This window comes from Salvelinus sp. IW2-2015, linkage group LG23 (genome assembly GCF_002910315.2).
Source record: "Salvelinus sp. IW2-2015 linkage group LG23, ASM291031v2, whole genome shotgun sequence".
NCBI lineage: Eukaryota > Metazoa > Chordata > Actinopteri > Salmoniformes > Salmonidae > Salvelinus > Salvelinus sp. IW2-2015.
In genome coordinates, this window is record NC_036863.1 from 38385197 (window position 1) to 38402717 (window position 17521).

At 45.0% G+C, this 17521-nt stretch overlaps 1 protein-coding gene across 5 annotated transcripts in view; it reads right to left on the minus strand.

Annotated features, from left to right (window-relative positions):
• klhl13 (kelch-like family member 13) overlaps positions 1-12450 on the minus strand; it is a 92860-nt gene extending 80410 nt beyond the window's left edge. For 2 of the 5 annotated variants that reach the window (XM_023968391.2, XM_023968390.2), the window contains exon 1: positions 12378-12450. Coding sequence is in view for 2 of the 5 variants with exons in the window: in XM_070434604.1 (XP_070290705.1) it covers positions 3321-3338 (18 nt within the window). In the remaining 3 variants the exon portion in view is untranslated. Of the gene's footprint in view, positions 1-3320; positions 3393-12377 lie in introns of those variants that run through there. The other 3 variants (XM_023968392.2, XM_070434604.1, XM_070434603.1) reach the window with 3 other exon arrangements.
• Between the last annotated feature and the right edge of the window lie 5071 nt (positions 12451-17521).

The window sequence follows — 17521 nt, forward strand, 5'->3', positions numbered from 1 at the left end:
GAAAAGAGAGAGAGTGTAAACGTAACAAAACCAAGGGTCTGAACACTTTCCGAATGCACTGTAATTGTTTCCCATAAATGATTTAATATTTATATAAAAACAGGCTGCATTTGGTTATTCAATGATTTACATAACCTTCTTACTACTAGTCAGGAGTATATCAAAGTAGGCACTGTCATATCCGCAGTGAAAACAGGGCTGGGTCATGACTGTACTCTAGTCTACCCTAAATGCAACTGATTGGAAAAGACTCGGGACTCTATTCGCCTAAATAAAATATTCAAGCATGACTGAAAGTTAATTCTCTGGCATCTTGCAAAGAAAATGAAATGCCTCCTGATCTTGAAAGTTTCCATCTGAGGACATGCTTAGAAGTAAGGCTAAGACAGGAAAGGAAAACCTTGTAACACTAAACTACTAGGCCATCAATGGAACAAAGTAAACAAGGTTCAACCAAGACAAAAAAAAAAAAAATCCAAGCAGTGGCCCTCTTTAAAACATGGCCTTCAGTATCCTAACAACATAGTCACTAACGGCACATTACTTGTTATTTGTAGCAGGTAAGTGCCAAGGGCCCTTTGTTTAACTGTGAACACTATGTAGCCTATTTCCTCCAGTCACACAAGACAGTAGTCCCGAAAAAACATCCAATATGGCAAACAGAGGGGGAAAAAATATTAAGTATGGTTACCCTTTAACCTGCCCCAGTATCTGTGCATTAGAGATGTTGACTATGACGTGTCTTTCTCGAACACCCTCGGCCCGGTTTCTCAATAGAAATGGAACTTAGACTCACAAGTGTTTAGGATGCATCTTCCCTACAACAGCCAGGATGTAACACGTGTTTAACAAAACACTATACAGGGAGAACGGTCGCTAAGTGCGTTGTTGGAGCAAGTGTCCATACTGATAAGATCCAAAGAAAGGAAGCGCTGCTCTCGGATCAGCATTCTCCACTCAAATCTTTACTTAACATTATAATTAATTCACAATACTGATGACGGATTAGCTCTTAGAAAGATATGACCATCTAAATCAGCAAATATTGAGGCGACTTATTGCCAAAAAWTAAGAATTGCTAAATCACCGATTTAGGCTACACATCATGAAATGTATTGAGACAAATTGCAGTATCAAAATATAACTTGATTGAACATGAAACGTATTTCAATATGATTGAAATAGGCCTATAGCCTACWGTTTATATTTTAATGCAGGCATCTMSATTTTCATTTGAAGGATATTTTTGTACACGTCGCTTGTGTGTATCAATTGCAAAGACATTTACAACTTAGTATTTGTAGTCACCTTTGTTCTGAAGTTATCGATGGTCACAAAGAGACGAATAAACCATGTGATTYTATGTTTAGCGKGGATCTTCTGTGTATAAAGTGACGTGAGAGAGAAACAAAAGCATCTAACGATGGATGCTATTTGGAGGTGTACCTGTGGATGTATTTCAAGGCCTACCTTCAAACTCAGTGCCTCTTTGCTTGACATCATGGGAAAATCTAAAGAAATCAGCCAAAACCGCAGAAGAAAATTGTAGACCTCCACAAGTCTGGTTCATCCTTGGGAGCAATTTCCAAACGCCTGAAGGTACCACGTTCATCTGTACAAACAATAGTACGAAGTATAAACACCATGGAGCACGCAGCCGTCATACAGCTCAGGAAGGAGACACGTTCTGTCTCCTAGAGATGAACGTACTTTGGTGCGAAAAGTGCAAATCAATCCCAGATCAACAGCAAAGGACCTTGTGAAGATGCTGGAGGAAACAGGTACAGAAGTATCTATATCCACAATAAAAGGAGTCCTATATCGACCGCTCAGCAAGGAAGAAGCCACTGCTCCAAAACTGCCATAAAAAGCCAGACTACGGTTTGCAACAGCACATGGGAACAAAAGACAGTACTTTTTGGAGAAATGTCCTCTGGTCTGATGAAACAAAAATAGAACCGTTTGACCATAATGACCATCGTTATGTTTGGAGGAAAAAGGGGGAGGCTTGCAAGCCGAAGAACACCATCCCAACTGTGAAGCACGGGGGTGGCAGCAACATGTTGTGGGGGTGCTTTGCTGCAGGAGGGACTGGTGCACTTCACAAAATAGATGGCATCATGAGGAAAGAAAATTATGTGGAGAATATTGAAGCAACATCTCCAGACATCAGTCAGGAAGATAAAGCTTGGTCGCAAACTTCCAAAGTTGTGGCAAAATGGCTTAACCTTTCACGAGCCTCTACCCCGGGTCCGGGAGCACCCCCCACCCCCCCACACACTAATTAGCATAGCTAGCATAGCTTCAAAAGTAGATAGTAGCATCTAAATATCATTAAATCACAAGTCCAAGACACCAGATGAAAGATACAGATCTTGTGAATAAAGCCACCATTTCAGATTTTTAAAATGTTTTACAGGAAGACAAAATATGTAAATCTATTAGCTAAACACGTTAGCAAAATACACCACTATTCTAACTCCATCAGTTTCTACTCCTTCAGGTGCTATCACCAATTCGGCTCAACAAGAATTGATATCCACTAACCAAGAAAAAAACCTCTTCAGATGACAGTCTGATAACATATTCATGGTATAGGATAGTTTTTGTTAGAAAAAAGTGCATATTTCAGGTAGAAATCACAGTTTACAATTGCACCCACCATCACAAATCGACTAGAATTACTAGATAGAGCAACGTGTATGACCAATTACTCATCATAAAACATTTCATAAAATAGACAAAGCATAGCAATGGAAAGACCCAGTTCTTGTGATTTCAGACCATATTTTCAGATTTTCTAAGCGTTTTTCAGCGAAAACACAATAAATCGATAAGTTAGCATACCACATGTGCAAACGTTACCAGAGCATCGATTCCAGCCAAAGAGCGCTATAACGTAATCACCGCCAAAATATATTAATTTTTTCACTAACCTTCTCAGAATTCTTCCGATGACACTCCTGTAACATCATTTTACAATATACATATAACGTTTGTTCGAAAAGGTGCATATTTAGCCATACAAAACGTCGGTTACACAATAAAAATACTAGGAAATCAAGCCTCAATATGTCTGACGTCATCTATCAGAGTGATCTAGTTTAATTGAAAGCTAATCATATACTTGAAAAAAATACAGGGTTGACAGCAATCGAAAGACAAATTAGTTCTTAATGCAACCGCTGATTTACATTTTTAAAATTATCCTTACTTTTCAATACAGGGTTGGCCAAGTGAAGCTATACCAAACAAAATGGCGAAATATGCGTTTAAAATTTTCGACAGAAACACGATTTATCATATTAAATATTGCTTACTTTGAGCTGTTCTTCCATCAGATTCTTGGGCAATGTATCCTTTCTATGTTATAAACGTCTTTTTGTCGATAGATGTCCTCTGTCCTTCGAAATGTCCACCACCAACGACCGACACCCTAAAACGTGTCCAAACTTTCAGAGTGCACAACAAAGAAATTCCTCCAAAATCGCACTAAACGGATATAAATTGATATTAAAACGGTTCAAATTAACTACATTATGATGTTTTTACAACATTAACGACTGAAAACATGACCGGAGAAATATTGCGGTTAGAAAACGATTTGGAACGAGGCAGGTCCGATGGCCTTGACGCTTCAGGCGCACGTTGAGAAAGGGGGGTCTCTGTACATTTTGGTCTTTTGTAATGGCTGTGAACGTCCCATCGATTTCATTGAAAACGTGATGACGTACAGACACCCAGAGGAAGACGTAGGCAGTGTCGGTTTCTTATAGCATTCACTGTCGCCTTATAAACAGACCCAGATCAGAGGTAAAAATTTCTGAAATCTGAACCCTGTCATGAAAAGTGCTGTAGAAATTGTTCTGTACCACTCAGAGACAAAATTCCAACTTCTATAGAAACTAGAAGGTGTTTTCTATCCAATAATAACAATAATATGCATATTGTACGATCAAGAATTTAGCACGAGGCAGTTTAATTTGGAGACACAAATATGCTAATGCGGAACAGCACCCCCTATAGTTGCAAGAAGTTAAGGACAACAAAGTCAAGGTATTGTAGTGGCCATCACAAAGCTCTGACCTCAATCCCATAGACAATTCGGTGCGGAGAACTGAAAAAAGAGTTTGCGAGCAAGGAGGCCTAAAAAACTGACTCAGTTACACCAGCTCTGCCAGGGGGAATGGGCCAAAATTCACCCAACGTATTGTGGGAAGCTTGTGGAAGGCTACCCGAAACGTTTGACCCAAGTTAAACAATTTAAAGGCAACTCTACCAAATACTAATTGAGTGCATGTAAACTTCTGAGCCACTGGGTATGTGATGAAAGAAATAAAAGCTGAAATAAATCATTCTCTCTACTATTATTGACATTTTACATTCTTAAAATAAAGTGGTGATCCTAACTGACCTAAGACAGGGAGTTTTTACTAGGAATTGCGAGAAACTGAGTTTAAATGTATTTGGTTAAGGTGTATGTAAACTGTAGCTGTTCAACGAGTGGTCTGTGGCAGGCGTTAGATGCGAGTGTTTTCAATGCAACGTTAATAAAGATGGCTTTGGGAAACAGCTCGGAGATATAATTTTGCCCCTACGAAGGTTCTAACGATGAACTTAGTTCTAAGATGTATTTGGGAAACCTTTTGGGAAACCAGTTAGGGTAAAATGCCTATTCTTGCACCTCCAATCACTCACTATAGTAATTACATTTATATTTAGACGGTTTTTTGGAAGGCCATAACAGAAGTAAATGAATATAGTCTCTCAGAAAAACTCTATATTTGGTGAGTAACGATTAACGTATGTATTTTGACATAAGATATTCTGACATTGGGCTCCCGAGTGGGTCAACGGTCTAAGGCACTGCAGCTCAGTGCAAGAAGCGTCACTACGGACCCTGGTTCGATTCCAGGATGTATCACAACCGGCCGTGATTGGGAGTCCCATAGGGTGGCGCACAATTGGCCCAGCGTCGTCCAGGTTTGGCCGGTGTAGGCCGTCAATGTAAATAGAATTTGCTCTTAACTGACTTTGCCTAGCTAAATAAAGGTTAACAAAAACAAATAAAATAACACTCCAATGTGTAGTTACAGTCTTGTCGCTTCGGTGCAACTCCCGTACGGACTCGGGAGAGGAGAAGGTCATGTGTCCTCCAAAAACACGACCCTGCCAAGCCGCACTGCTCTTGACACTTGAAGTGTGTAATAGGAAACACCGTACAACTGTGGACCGAAGTCAGCGTGCATGTGCCCGTCCGCCAAGAGAATCGCTAGAGCGTGATGGGACAAGGCCATGCGGCCGGCCAAAAACCCTCCCCTAACCCAGACGACGCTGGGTCAATTGTGCGCCGCATAATGGGTCTCCCGGTTGCGTAACAGCCTGGAATCGAACCCGGGTCTGTAGTGCCGTCTCAAGCACTGCATTGCCTTAGACCGCTGCGCCCCCACTCGGGAGGATTTGTAATTCAACGGCCCAGACGTGAGACGTATGTGGCAGGGACTCCAGAMAATCACATATTAGMAAGGGAAAACCAGCCACGTAGTGGACACCGACATCTTGCTCCCAGACAAGCTAAAAATCTTCTTCGCCCGCTTTGAGAATAACACAGTGCCACAGACGCGGCCCGCTCCCGAGGATGGGGGCTCTCGCTCTCCTTGGCCGATGTGAGTAAGAAATGTAACCGTGTTAACCCTCGCAGGGCTTATTTATTTACTTATTTATTGCCTTACATCCATTATCCTACCTCATTTGCGCACACTGTATACAATTTTTTTCTATTGTATTATTGACTGTATGTTTGTGTATTCCATGTGTAACTCTGTGTTGTTGTTTGTGTTGCACTGCTTTATCTTGGCCAGGTCTCAGTTGTAAATGAGAACTTGTTCTCAACTAGCCTACCTGGTTAAATATATATATATACGGCATCTCTAGCCACGTACTCTGAGCATGCGCAGACCAGCTGGCTGGAGTGTTTACGGACATATTCAAACTCTACCTATCCAACTCTGCTATCTCCACATGCTTCAAGATGTCCACCATTGTTCCTGCACCCAAGAAAGCAAAAGGTAACTGAACTAAATGAATATTGCACTCACTTCTGTCTTCATTAAGTTCTTAGCGAGGCTAGTTAAGGATCATATCACCTCCAMCTTAACTGATACCCTAGACCCACCAAAAATGGCRCCGGAAGAAATGGCAGCAGTTTTACAAGTGCCCAACCAATTGTGTTATGTGGGTTTTTTCGCGTTATTTGTAACTTATTTTGTAGATAATGTTTCTGCAACCGTATCTTATGGCACAAAAGAGCTTCTGGATATCAGGACAGCGATCCCTCACCTCGGATTAGACAAATATTTTTTCTACAACAAGGACGACGCACAAGACATTCTCCAAACACCCCACAGGGCCGACATCYCCRTTATTTGCAAGAGGAAGYGACGCAGGTACAGAGGACAAAGAGCCGGATRCCTGGTCAGGACGCGGAGAAGGCGACTGGKAAAGCTGCCGTTACCATCAATACTACTCGCCAACATGCAATCATTGGACAATAAATTAGAYGAGGTACGATCACAAAAATATTCTACCAACGGGACATCAAAAACTGTAATATCCTATGTTTCACGGAATCGTGGCTGAATAACGACATGGATATTCAGCTACCGGGATAAACGCTGCACCGGCAAGATAGAAAAGCACACTCCGGTAAGACGAGGGGGGGAGGTCTGTGCATATTTGTAAACAACAGCTGGTGCACAAAATCTAAGGAAGTCTCTAGATTTTGCTCGCCTGAAGTAGAGTATATTGTGATAAATTGCAGGCCACACTACTTGCCAAGAGAGTTTTCAGCTATAACTTTCGTGGCTGTTTATTTACCAGCCACAGACAAATGCTGCACTAAGACAGCACTCAGTCAGCCCAGTATTGAGGCAAAAATAAGCAAACAGGAACCACTCAACCCAAAGGCGGCCGCTCTAGTGGCAGGGAAACTTAAGATCAGTCTTCTACCAAAATCCTATCAAGACATGTTAAATGTGCAAAAAGAGGAAAAGAATTCTCTAGATCACCCTGTTACTCCACACACAGGGGGCCCGCGTACAAAGACTTCTCCCTCGCGCCGCCAATTCTGGTAATCTGAGCACAACTCGATATCCTCCTATTCCTGCGTACAAGCAAAAATTAAGCAGAAGCACCGTGACTCGGTCTATCAAAAAAGTGGTCAGAATGACAGCGCATACTAAACTACAGGCACTTTTTGCTATCACAGACTGGAACCATGTGCCGCGGGATTCTTCGAGGGCATTTGAGGAGACACACATACAGTCACTGGCTTTTCAATAAGGAAAATCGAGGATGTCGTACCCAACCCAGTGACTATACGTACATACTCCAACAGACAGAAGCCATAGGATTACAGCCACATTCGCACTGAGCTATAAGGGGTAGAGCTGCCGCTCTTCAAGAGTGCGGGACTCTAACCCGGAAGCGTAACAAAGAAATCCCTGCTATGCCTGCGACGAAACATCAAACAGGCCAAGCGGTCCTACAGAAATGACAGGGCTAAGACTTGAATTCACTACTACACTGGCTCCGGTCACAGCTCGTCTTATGTGGCAGGGCTTGGCAAAACCTCATTAAGACTACAAAGGAAGCACAGGCCCGCGAAGCTGCCCCAGTGACATATGAGACCTACAGCGGAGCTAATCACTTTCTATGCTCGCTTCTAGGCAAGCAACACTGAGGCAGCATTAGAGCATCAGCTGGGTTGCCGGACGACTGTGTGATCACGGCTCTCCGTAGCCGACGATGGAGGTAGCTTTAAACGGTTCAACATTCACAAGGCTGCGTAACACGTGCCGGCCAGACGGCCATTACCAGGACGTGGTGCTCCGGGCATTGGCTGAACCAGACTGGCAGCTGTCTTCACTGACGATTTTCAACAGTGTCACCTGAATTGGAGTTCTGTAAATACCAACATGTTTCAAGCAGGCGCACCACAGCATCAGTCCGCTGTGCGCCTAAGAAACACAAAGGCAACCGTGCCTAGAATGACTACCACGACCGTAGCACTCATGTCCGCATCGCACCATTGACAGTGCTTCTGAAAGGGTTTTCGGTAATGGCTCACCTCAACACCCAATTTATCCAAAGCCCTAGACCATGATATGTCAAGAGTCAAGGCCTCGCGGCCACATCCGGCCCCCGAGAAAGGTTTTTTTTACGGCGCCCTGGGATGATCTTGACCTCTTTTTATTATTCAGAACCGGCCCGCAGGACCCGACGCAAGCCGGCAGCCCGCCAGATCTTTTACACGCACAATACTACATTTCCTTACAATGCAACTCGGGTGACGCACCCGAGCAGGATAGCTGCCTCATTTTTCTTCTATTATATTGGCACAGCGAAGGTGCGTCGCAATCACAGTAAAAATTAACTCAGTAGCCCAGTGCTAAGAAATAGGCAAAACGGATAAGAGTGGACACTCGGAAACCGGGTATTGTCAACAAGGTGGGAATCGGATATATTTCACGGTAGGTATGCTCGAAAAACCTGTGGTGTCTTTCATGTTGCTGGGGCAGACAGAAAGATGTAGGCCGGTACTGAAACGGAGTATATCTTTAGACGACCATATGAAACGAACACCCCCCCGCAACACACAAGAATATGGACATCTTTTTTATATAAAGCGGAAACTCTTGTCGGGTTCTGTGTCTGTGAAAATTAAAAGGGGATTACTGACAGAGCCATTAAGAAAATATTGCTTATATTTATCTGATTTCATATTGGAATATATTTGTATAGGGTTTTCAGTAGGTTCAAGATCTAGGTTCACTAGACCATATATGCGTCAATTTAAAATAATTTTCAATGAACAATCATCGAACACGTCCGGCCCCCCTCGGCTTGTAGCCTAAATTTTATTTGGCTCCCTCCGTCCATTTGACTTATGACACCCCTGCCCTAACCCACTTCCAATTTGCACATACCGCCAACAGATCCACAGATGATGCAATATCTATTGCACTCCACACTGGCCTTTCCGACCTGGACAAAAGGAACACTTACGTGAGAATGCTATTCATTGACTACAGCTCAGCGTTCAACACCATAGTACCCTCAAAGCTCATCACTAAGCTAAGGATCYTGGGACTAAACACCTCCCTCTGCAACTGGATCCTGGACTTCCTGACGGGYCGCCTCCAGGTGGTGAGGGTAGGTAGCAACACATCCAACACAGCCACCCCAGTCATAAACTGTTCGCTCTACTACAGCATGGCAAGCGGTACCGGAGTRCCAAGTCTAGGCCAAAAAGGCATCTCAACAGTTTTTACCCTAAAGCCATAAAACTCCTGAACATGTAMTCAAATGGCTACCCGGACTATTTGCATTGTGTGCCCCCCCCAACCCCTCTTTTTACTCTGCTGATACTCTGTTTATCATATATGCATAGTCATTTTAACTATACATTTATGTAGGTACATACTACCTCAATTGGGCCGACCAACCAGCGCTCCCGCACATTGGCTAACCGGGCTATCTGCATTGTGTCCCGCCACCAACCACCTGCCAACCCCTCTTTTACACTACTGCTACTCTCTGTTCATCATATATGCATAGGCACTTTAACCATATTTACATACTACCTCAATCAGCCTGACTAACCGGTGTCTGTATGTAGCCTCACTACTTTTATAGCCTTGCTACTGTATATAGCCTGTCTTTTTACTGTTGTTTTATTTCWTTACTTACCTAATTGTTCACCTAACACCTTTTTTGCACTATTGGTTAGAKCCTGTAATTAAGCATTTCACTGTAAGGTCTACCTACACCTGTTGTATTCTGCGCACGTGACAAATAAACTTTGATTTGACTTCAATCTGCATACGGACCCAATAGATCCACAGACGATGCAATCGCCGTCGCACTGCATACTGCCCGATCCCATCTGGACAARAGGAATACCTATGTAAGAATGCTGTTCATTGACTACAGCTCAGTCTTCAACACCATAGTACCCGCCAWGCTCATCATTAAGCTTGGGCCCTGGGTCTGAACCCCACCCTGTACAACTGGGTCCTGGACTTCCTGATGGGCCACCCTCCAGAYTGTGAAGGTAGGAAACACCTCCACTACGCTGATCCTCAACACAGGTGCCCCACAAGGGTCCGTGCTCAGCCCCCTGCTGTACTCCCTGTTCACCCATGACTGCGTGGCCATGCACACCTCCAACTCAATCATCAAGTTCGCAGATGACAACAGTAGTAGGCCTGATTACCAACAATGAGACRGCCTACAGGTAGGAGGTGAGGGCCCTGGCGGAGTGGTGCCAGGAAAATAACCTCTCCATCAACAACATGAAGGAGCTGATCATGGACTTTAGAAGACAGCAACAGGAGCACACCCTCATCCCAATTGACGGGAAAGCAATGGAGAAGGTGAAACGCTTCAAGTTCCTCGGTGGACACATCACTGACAATCAAATGGTCCACCCACACGCCTCTTCAACCTGAGGAGGCTGAATAAATTTGGCTTGGCCCTAAGACCCTCACAAACTTTGACAGATGCACCATAGAGAGCATCCTGTTCAGCTGTATCACTGTCTGGTACCGCACCTGCACCGCCCGCAACCGCAGGCCCAACGAATCACCGGGGGCATCAGCCCAACGAATCACCGGGGGCACACCGCCAGCCCTCCAGAACACCTACAGCACACGATGTCACAGGAAGGCCAAAAAAATAATCAACCACCAGAAACACAGCCTGTTCACCCCACTATCATCCAGAAGGCGAGGTCAGTACACGTGCATCAAAGCTAGGACTGAGAGACTGAAAAACAGCTTCTATCTCAAGGCCATCAGACTGTTAAATAGCCATCACTAGCCAGCCTCCACCCAGTACCCTGCCCTGAACTTAGTCAGTCACTAGCCAGCTACCACCCGGTTACTCAACCCTGCACCTTAGAGGCTGCTGCCCTATGTACATAAACATGTAATCACTGGTCACTTTAATAATGTTTACATACAGTTTTACTCATTTCATATGTATATACTGTATTCAAAATTGCTCCTAATATTTATACATTTCTTAATTCCATTATTTTACTTTGAGGTGTGTGTATTGTTAAATACTACTACACTGTTGGAGCTAGGAATAGAAGCATTTCGCTACACCCGAAATAACATCTGCTAAATATGTGCATGTGACCAATAAAAATTTCATTTTGATTTGAATCCCCATGACACCACCTATTTCAGTAAATACATCCACTTCCTAGATGCACCACCTAGACCAACATTAAATTACATACAAATCATTAACATGAGAAGGCCTTCTGACGGATGCTGTACAAACTGTGCATAGCAATTGAGTGGGCCACATTTCAGATGTTCAAGATCATTAACTAAATGTGTCAGTCAATTCAGTCAATTCCAGAGATGGGGAGCAGCGAGGTGTCTAGCTAGACTGTCATCTGAAACTGGAGAAATGAAAGGACAGCGCCCACTCGATATCCTAGTTTCAATTGAATATTGTTATCCACAGCTTGTTTCTCAAATCTCACGCTTCTTCGTGACTGTGTAAATCTCATCATTCTCCATGCTATGCTTCACTGGCGTTCATACTAGCGAACCAAATAGATAACACTAACGAGCTAGCTGCTGTACAGTCCAATGTTAACTCTTAGCTCCTTACTTTAGCCGCAAATGAACCCCATGATTTTTTATTTCACCTTTATTTTAACAGGGAGTTATGTTGAGACCAAGGTCTCTTTCACAGCTGAGCCCTGTATACACAGGATAGTCATGCATGTAGGACATTTATTGTAAACTTTTGAAATTTAGCAGACTAACGTTASCTTGCTAATTGTTTAACGACTTAGCAAGCCCACCACTGCTCTGAAAAACTGAGCGTTAGCTAGCTAACATTATAGCTACAGACTGGCTAGCTAGCATTAGCTAGTTACAACAAATATGTATTACAAACATTCATGGTCAAGCAAGTGAAAAGCTTGCTAACGTTCAAATCAAATGTATTCACCACATAACGTTACTTCGTAAACAACAGGTGAAATGTTTACGTTAGGGCAATAAGAAAGACATGTGGAACGTATTTTAACCTAGCTAGCTATATATCGTGGTTTGTTTAAACCCGTTACGCAGTATCAATTTATACCAAATCGCCGGGAGAGATAATTTGATGGAAAGACAACCCAAACCATACAGCATGGCTCCCAGTCAACATAGCTAGCTACTTACTTCTCTAGCTAACGTTAGTTAACCATAATTGGCAACTTTGCGTTGCGTTTTATGTTATATTCAACAGCTTACATATAAATACTAAATAAAATACACTCAGCTATTAAATGGCGAAATTCCTACCTGCAACTACGGGATACGTCCTTATTTTTCTTCTTAAACCCTCAAATCCACTCATGGATCTCASTAAGGTCCGCCTCCAGCATAACAAATGAGGGGATTCGATTAATCTGGCCCCGGTAGACGAATTTTGCACCGGCGAAAATGGATTGCATTAGTTTTGGAACCGGGCTGTCTCCCGGGAGTGAGCCAGGTACCAGTTTAAATTAAAACTATACTGAACAAAAGTATAAACGCAACAAATTCAAAGATTTTGCTGAGTTAGAGTTCATATAAGGAAATCAGTCAATTGAAATAAATGAATTAGGCTGTGTAAAGCATATGCCCACCCACATGGGAGCCAGGTCCACCCACTGTAGAGCCAGGCCCAGCCAATCAGAATGAGTTTTTCCCCACAAAAGGACTTCATTACACACAGCAATACTAAGGTCCTGGGCTAGTGTGGTTACACGTGGTCTGCGGTTGTGAGTCCGGTTGGACTTACTGCCAAATTCTCTAAAACAACGTTGGAGGCGACATATGGTAGAGAAATGAAAATGAAATTCTCTGGCAACAGCTCTGGTGGACATTCCTGCAGTCAGCATGCCCATTGCACGTTCCTTCAAAACGRGACATCTGTGGCATTGTGTTGTGTGACAAAACTGCACATTTTAGAGTGGCCTTTTGTCCCCAGCACAAGGTGCACCTGTGTAATGATCATGCTGTTTAATCAGCTAATGGATATACCACATCTGTCATGTGGATGGATTATTTTAAATGCTCACTAACAGGGATGTAAACAAATATGTGCCCACATTTTTTGAGAAATAAGCTTTTTGTGCATATGAACAATTTCTGGAAACTTTTATTTCAGCTCATGAAACCAACACTTTACATGTTACGATTACATCTTTGTTCAGTATATTTAATGGAAAAGAGATTGTATGTTTCTGGAGGCTGCCTTGTCAGCCTGGTCTCATAGACAAGACGTAACATAGTAAAGTTAAATCCGGGAAATTTAAATTAGTGTGATATGTTATGTTTGGAATGGTTACATAAGACAGATGAATATTAAAAGGACAACTCCACTCAACTATATTGTTGATAGTCCCCAAATGTTTTGCATGTCTGCAATCAAGTGTTCAAGATATGTATTGGTATTTTATTAGGATCCCCATTAGCTGTTGCAAAAGCAGCAGATACTCTTCCTGGGGTCCACACAAAACACGAAACACGAACCATTACATAATACAGAACATAAACAGCTCAGACAAGAACAGCTCAAGGACAGAACTACATCGATAAAAAAGGTACATGTAGCCTACATATCAATACATACACACAAACTATATTGGTCAAATAGGGGAGAGGCGTTGCTTTCTCTGTATTTTGAAACCGGGCTTTCTGTTCAATTGAGCAATATGAGATGGAACGGAGTTCCATGCGGTAATGGCTCTATATAGTACTGTATGCTTTCTTGAATTTGTGCTAGATTTGGGGACTGTGAAAAAAGCCCTGGTGGCATGGCTGGTGGGGTAAGTGTGTGGGTCAGAGCTGTGTCACACATTAATGTTCCTTACAAAAAGAAGAAGTGATGCAGTCAGTCTCTCCTCAACTCTTAGCTAAGAGAGACTGGCATGCATAGTATTTATATCAGCCCTCTGATTACAATGAAGAGCAAGACGTGCCGCTCCGTTATGGGCCAGCTGCAGCTAAGCTAGGTCTTTCCTTGCTGCACTGGACCACACGACTGGACAATAATCAAGATAAGACATAACTGGAGACGACAGGACTTGCTTTTTGGAGTGTGGTGTCAAAAAGCCTTTGGGACCTAGACTTGACGCCCCGGTACCGCTTGCCGTGCGGTAGCAGAGAGGACAGTCTATGACTAGGGTGGCTGGAGTCTGACAAATTTTAGGGCCTTCCTCTGACACCGCCTGGTATATAGGTCCTGGATGGCGGGAAGCTTGGCCCCAGTGATGTACTGGGCCATACGCACTACCCTCTGTAGTCCCTTGCGGTTGGAGTCCGAGCAGTTGCCATACCAGGCAGTGATGCAACCAGTCAGGATGCTCTCGATGGTGCAGCTGTAGAACATTTTGAGGATCTGAGGACCCATGCCAAATCTTTTCAGTCTCTTGAGGGGGAATAGGTTTTGTCGTGCCCYCTKCACGACTGTCTTAGTGTGTTTGGACCATTAMGTTTTTTGGTGGACACCAAGGAACTTGACGTTCTCAACCTGCTCCACTGCGTCCCCGTCGATGAGAGTGGGGACGTGCTCGGCCTCCTTTTCCTGTAGTCCACAATCATCTCTTTTGTCGTGATCACGTTGAGGGAGAGGTTGTAGTCCTGGCACCACACGGCCAGGTCTCTGACCTCCTCCCTATAGGCTGTCGCATCGTTGTTGGTGATCAGGCCTACCACTGTTGTGTCATCGGCAAACTTGATGATGGTGTTGGAGTCGTGCATGGCCATGCAGTCATGAGTGAATGAGGAGTACAGGAGGAGACTGAGCACGCACCCCTGATGGGAATCCTGTTGAGGATCAGTGTGGCGGATGTGTTGTTACCTTGTTACCTGCATTTGGTCAAACMATTTTTTTGTTCAAATGGAGTCAGCAGGTGCAGCCAGCCCTTCTCTCCCAGTAGAGGAGCAAGTCCAACAGCACGYGACCATGTTACACTGTCTAGGGACAGCCATGGATCGCGTGCTGCAAACAATGGACAGATGGGAGAGAGAAGGTCTCCCGGTCAATCATACCCCATCACCTCCGCCCGCACCCCAACCTACACCGATGTCCACCCCTCCATCGTCAGGACCCAGTGGGATTCGGCTCTCGCTCCCAGGAGCGTATGACGGAACAGCASCCGGGTGCCAGGGGTTCCTACTACAGCTGGAGCTCTACCTGGCGGCTGTTCATCCGTCCCCTTCGGGACGCGAGAGGGTGGGCGCCCTCATCTCCTGCCTGACTGGTCAAGCCCTGGAGTGGGCCAACGCCATCTGGGGAAGGGAAGGCCTAACTCTGGATGACTATGAGGACTTCTCTCGCCACTTCCGGGCAGTCTTTGATCATCCACCTGAWGGGAGAGCGGCGGGAGAGCGATTGTTCCATCTGAGACAGGGGATGAGGAGCKCTCAAGAATTCGCACTGGACTTCCGAACTCTGGCAGCTGGTGCGGGATGGAATGAGCGGGCCCTGATCGATCACTACAGGTGTAGTTTACGAGAGGACGTTCGTAGGGAGCTAGCCTGCAGGGACACCACTCTCAACCTGGACCAGCTGGTGGATTTATCTATCCGGCTGGATAACCTGTTGGCCYCCCGCGGACGTCTAGATCGGGGTCCGCCCGTTCCATTACCCAGCACCTTGGATCCAACACCTATGGAGTTAGGAGGGGCTGCTAGGAGGGAGACCGGAGGGGGGACCATTCCCTGCACCAACTGTGGCCGCAGAGGGCACACTGCTGGTCGGTGCTGGGGTGTTTCTCCTGGAAGTCRAGGTAGCAGGCGGAGCACTGGTGGGTCATCCCAGGTGAGTAGRCACACAACTCACCCAGAGCCCTCTGTTGCACACATGTGGTTACCCATAGAATTTCCTGAGTTTTCCCCGCATCCCCAGCATAAGGCGCTAGTAGATTCAGGCGCAGCTGGGAACTTTATTGACCGCTATTTGGCACATAGATTAGGGATCCCTATTGTTCCTGTTGATGTTCCCTTCCCTGTACATGCCTTAGATAGTCGTCCTTTGGGGTCGGGGCTGATTGGAGAGGTCACAGCGCCCATYGCTATGAGAACGCGGGGGGATCACGAGGAGARAATTAGTCTCTTCTTGATCGACTCTCCTGCGTTTCCTGTTGTGTTGGGTCTTCCCTGGTTGACCTCTCATGGTCTGATTATTTTGTGGCAACAGAGGGCTCTCAAGGGATGGTCCTGTCAGTGTTCAGGGAGGTGTGTAGGTGTTTCCTTAGGTGCCACTACGGTGGAAAGTCCAAACCAGGTTTCCACCATGCACATTCCCCCAGAATATRCCGATTTGGCACTCGCCTTCTGTAAAAAGAAGGCAACTCAATTACCACCCCATCGACCGCGGGATTGTGCGATAGATCTCTTGGTAGACGCTGCACTTCCCAGGAGTCACGTGTATCCTCTGTCACAGGAGGAGACGGTGGCTATGGAGACATATGTCACCGAATCTCTGGGACAGGGATACATTCGGCCTTCCATCTCACCTGTCTCCTCGAGTTTCTTTTTTGTGAAGAAGAAGGATKGASGGTTGCRCCCGTGTATTGATTATCRMGGWTTAAATAAGATCACGGTAAAATACAGTTACCCRCTACCACTYATAGCCAGTATGACCGRGTCATTACACRGGGCGCGCTTCTTCACAAAATTGGACCTCAGGAGCGCTTACAACCTGGTGCGTATCAAGGGGGGAGATGAGTGGAAGACAGCATTTAGCACCACTTCTGGGCATTATGAGTACCGTTACAGGAGTTTCACCGTCTCCGCCCGGATCGCCCTGCACCTCGCCCTCCGGGTCGTCCCGAGGCCGGTGTCGTCGCGCTGCTGGAGCCGCGCGGTCAGGGGAGGGGTACTGTCACGACTTCCGCCGAAGTCGGCCCTTCTACCAGCATGGATACTTTACGTCCTTGCAAAAGACCTGTCAGGGTTGTGTGCAGAGATGTAGCGGAGTCAAGCGCAGGACACAGGTGTTGAGCAAAAATACACGCGTTTACTCAAAATATAGGCAAAAATTCCTCAATGGGAATATAACAAACACACAAGCACTAACAACAACACCTAACGCACAAACAATCACGGACAAAACAGAAATGAAAGCCAGAGGTTAAATAGGGAACATGATAGGGAATTGAAACCAGGTGTGTATAAACAGACAAAACAAAACGAAACTGAAAAATAGATCGATGGTGACTAGAAAGCCGGTGACGTCGACCGCCGAACACCACCCGAACAAGGAGAAGGGCCGACTTCGGCGGAAGTTGTGACAATCTGATCAGCTAACCGATCGCTGCAGCTGTACATAGTCCATCTGTAAATAGCCCACCCAATCTACCTACCTCATCCCCATATGTTTTATTTACTTTCTGCTCTTTTGCACACAGTATCTCTACTTGCACATCATCTGCTCATTTAGCACTCCTAGTGTA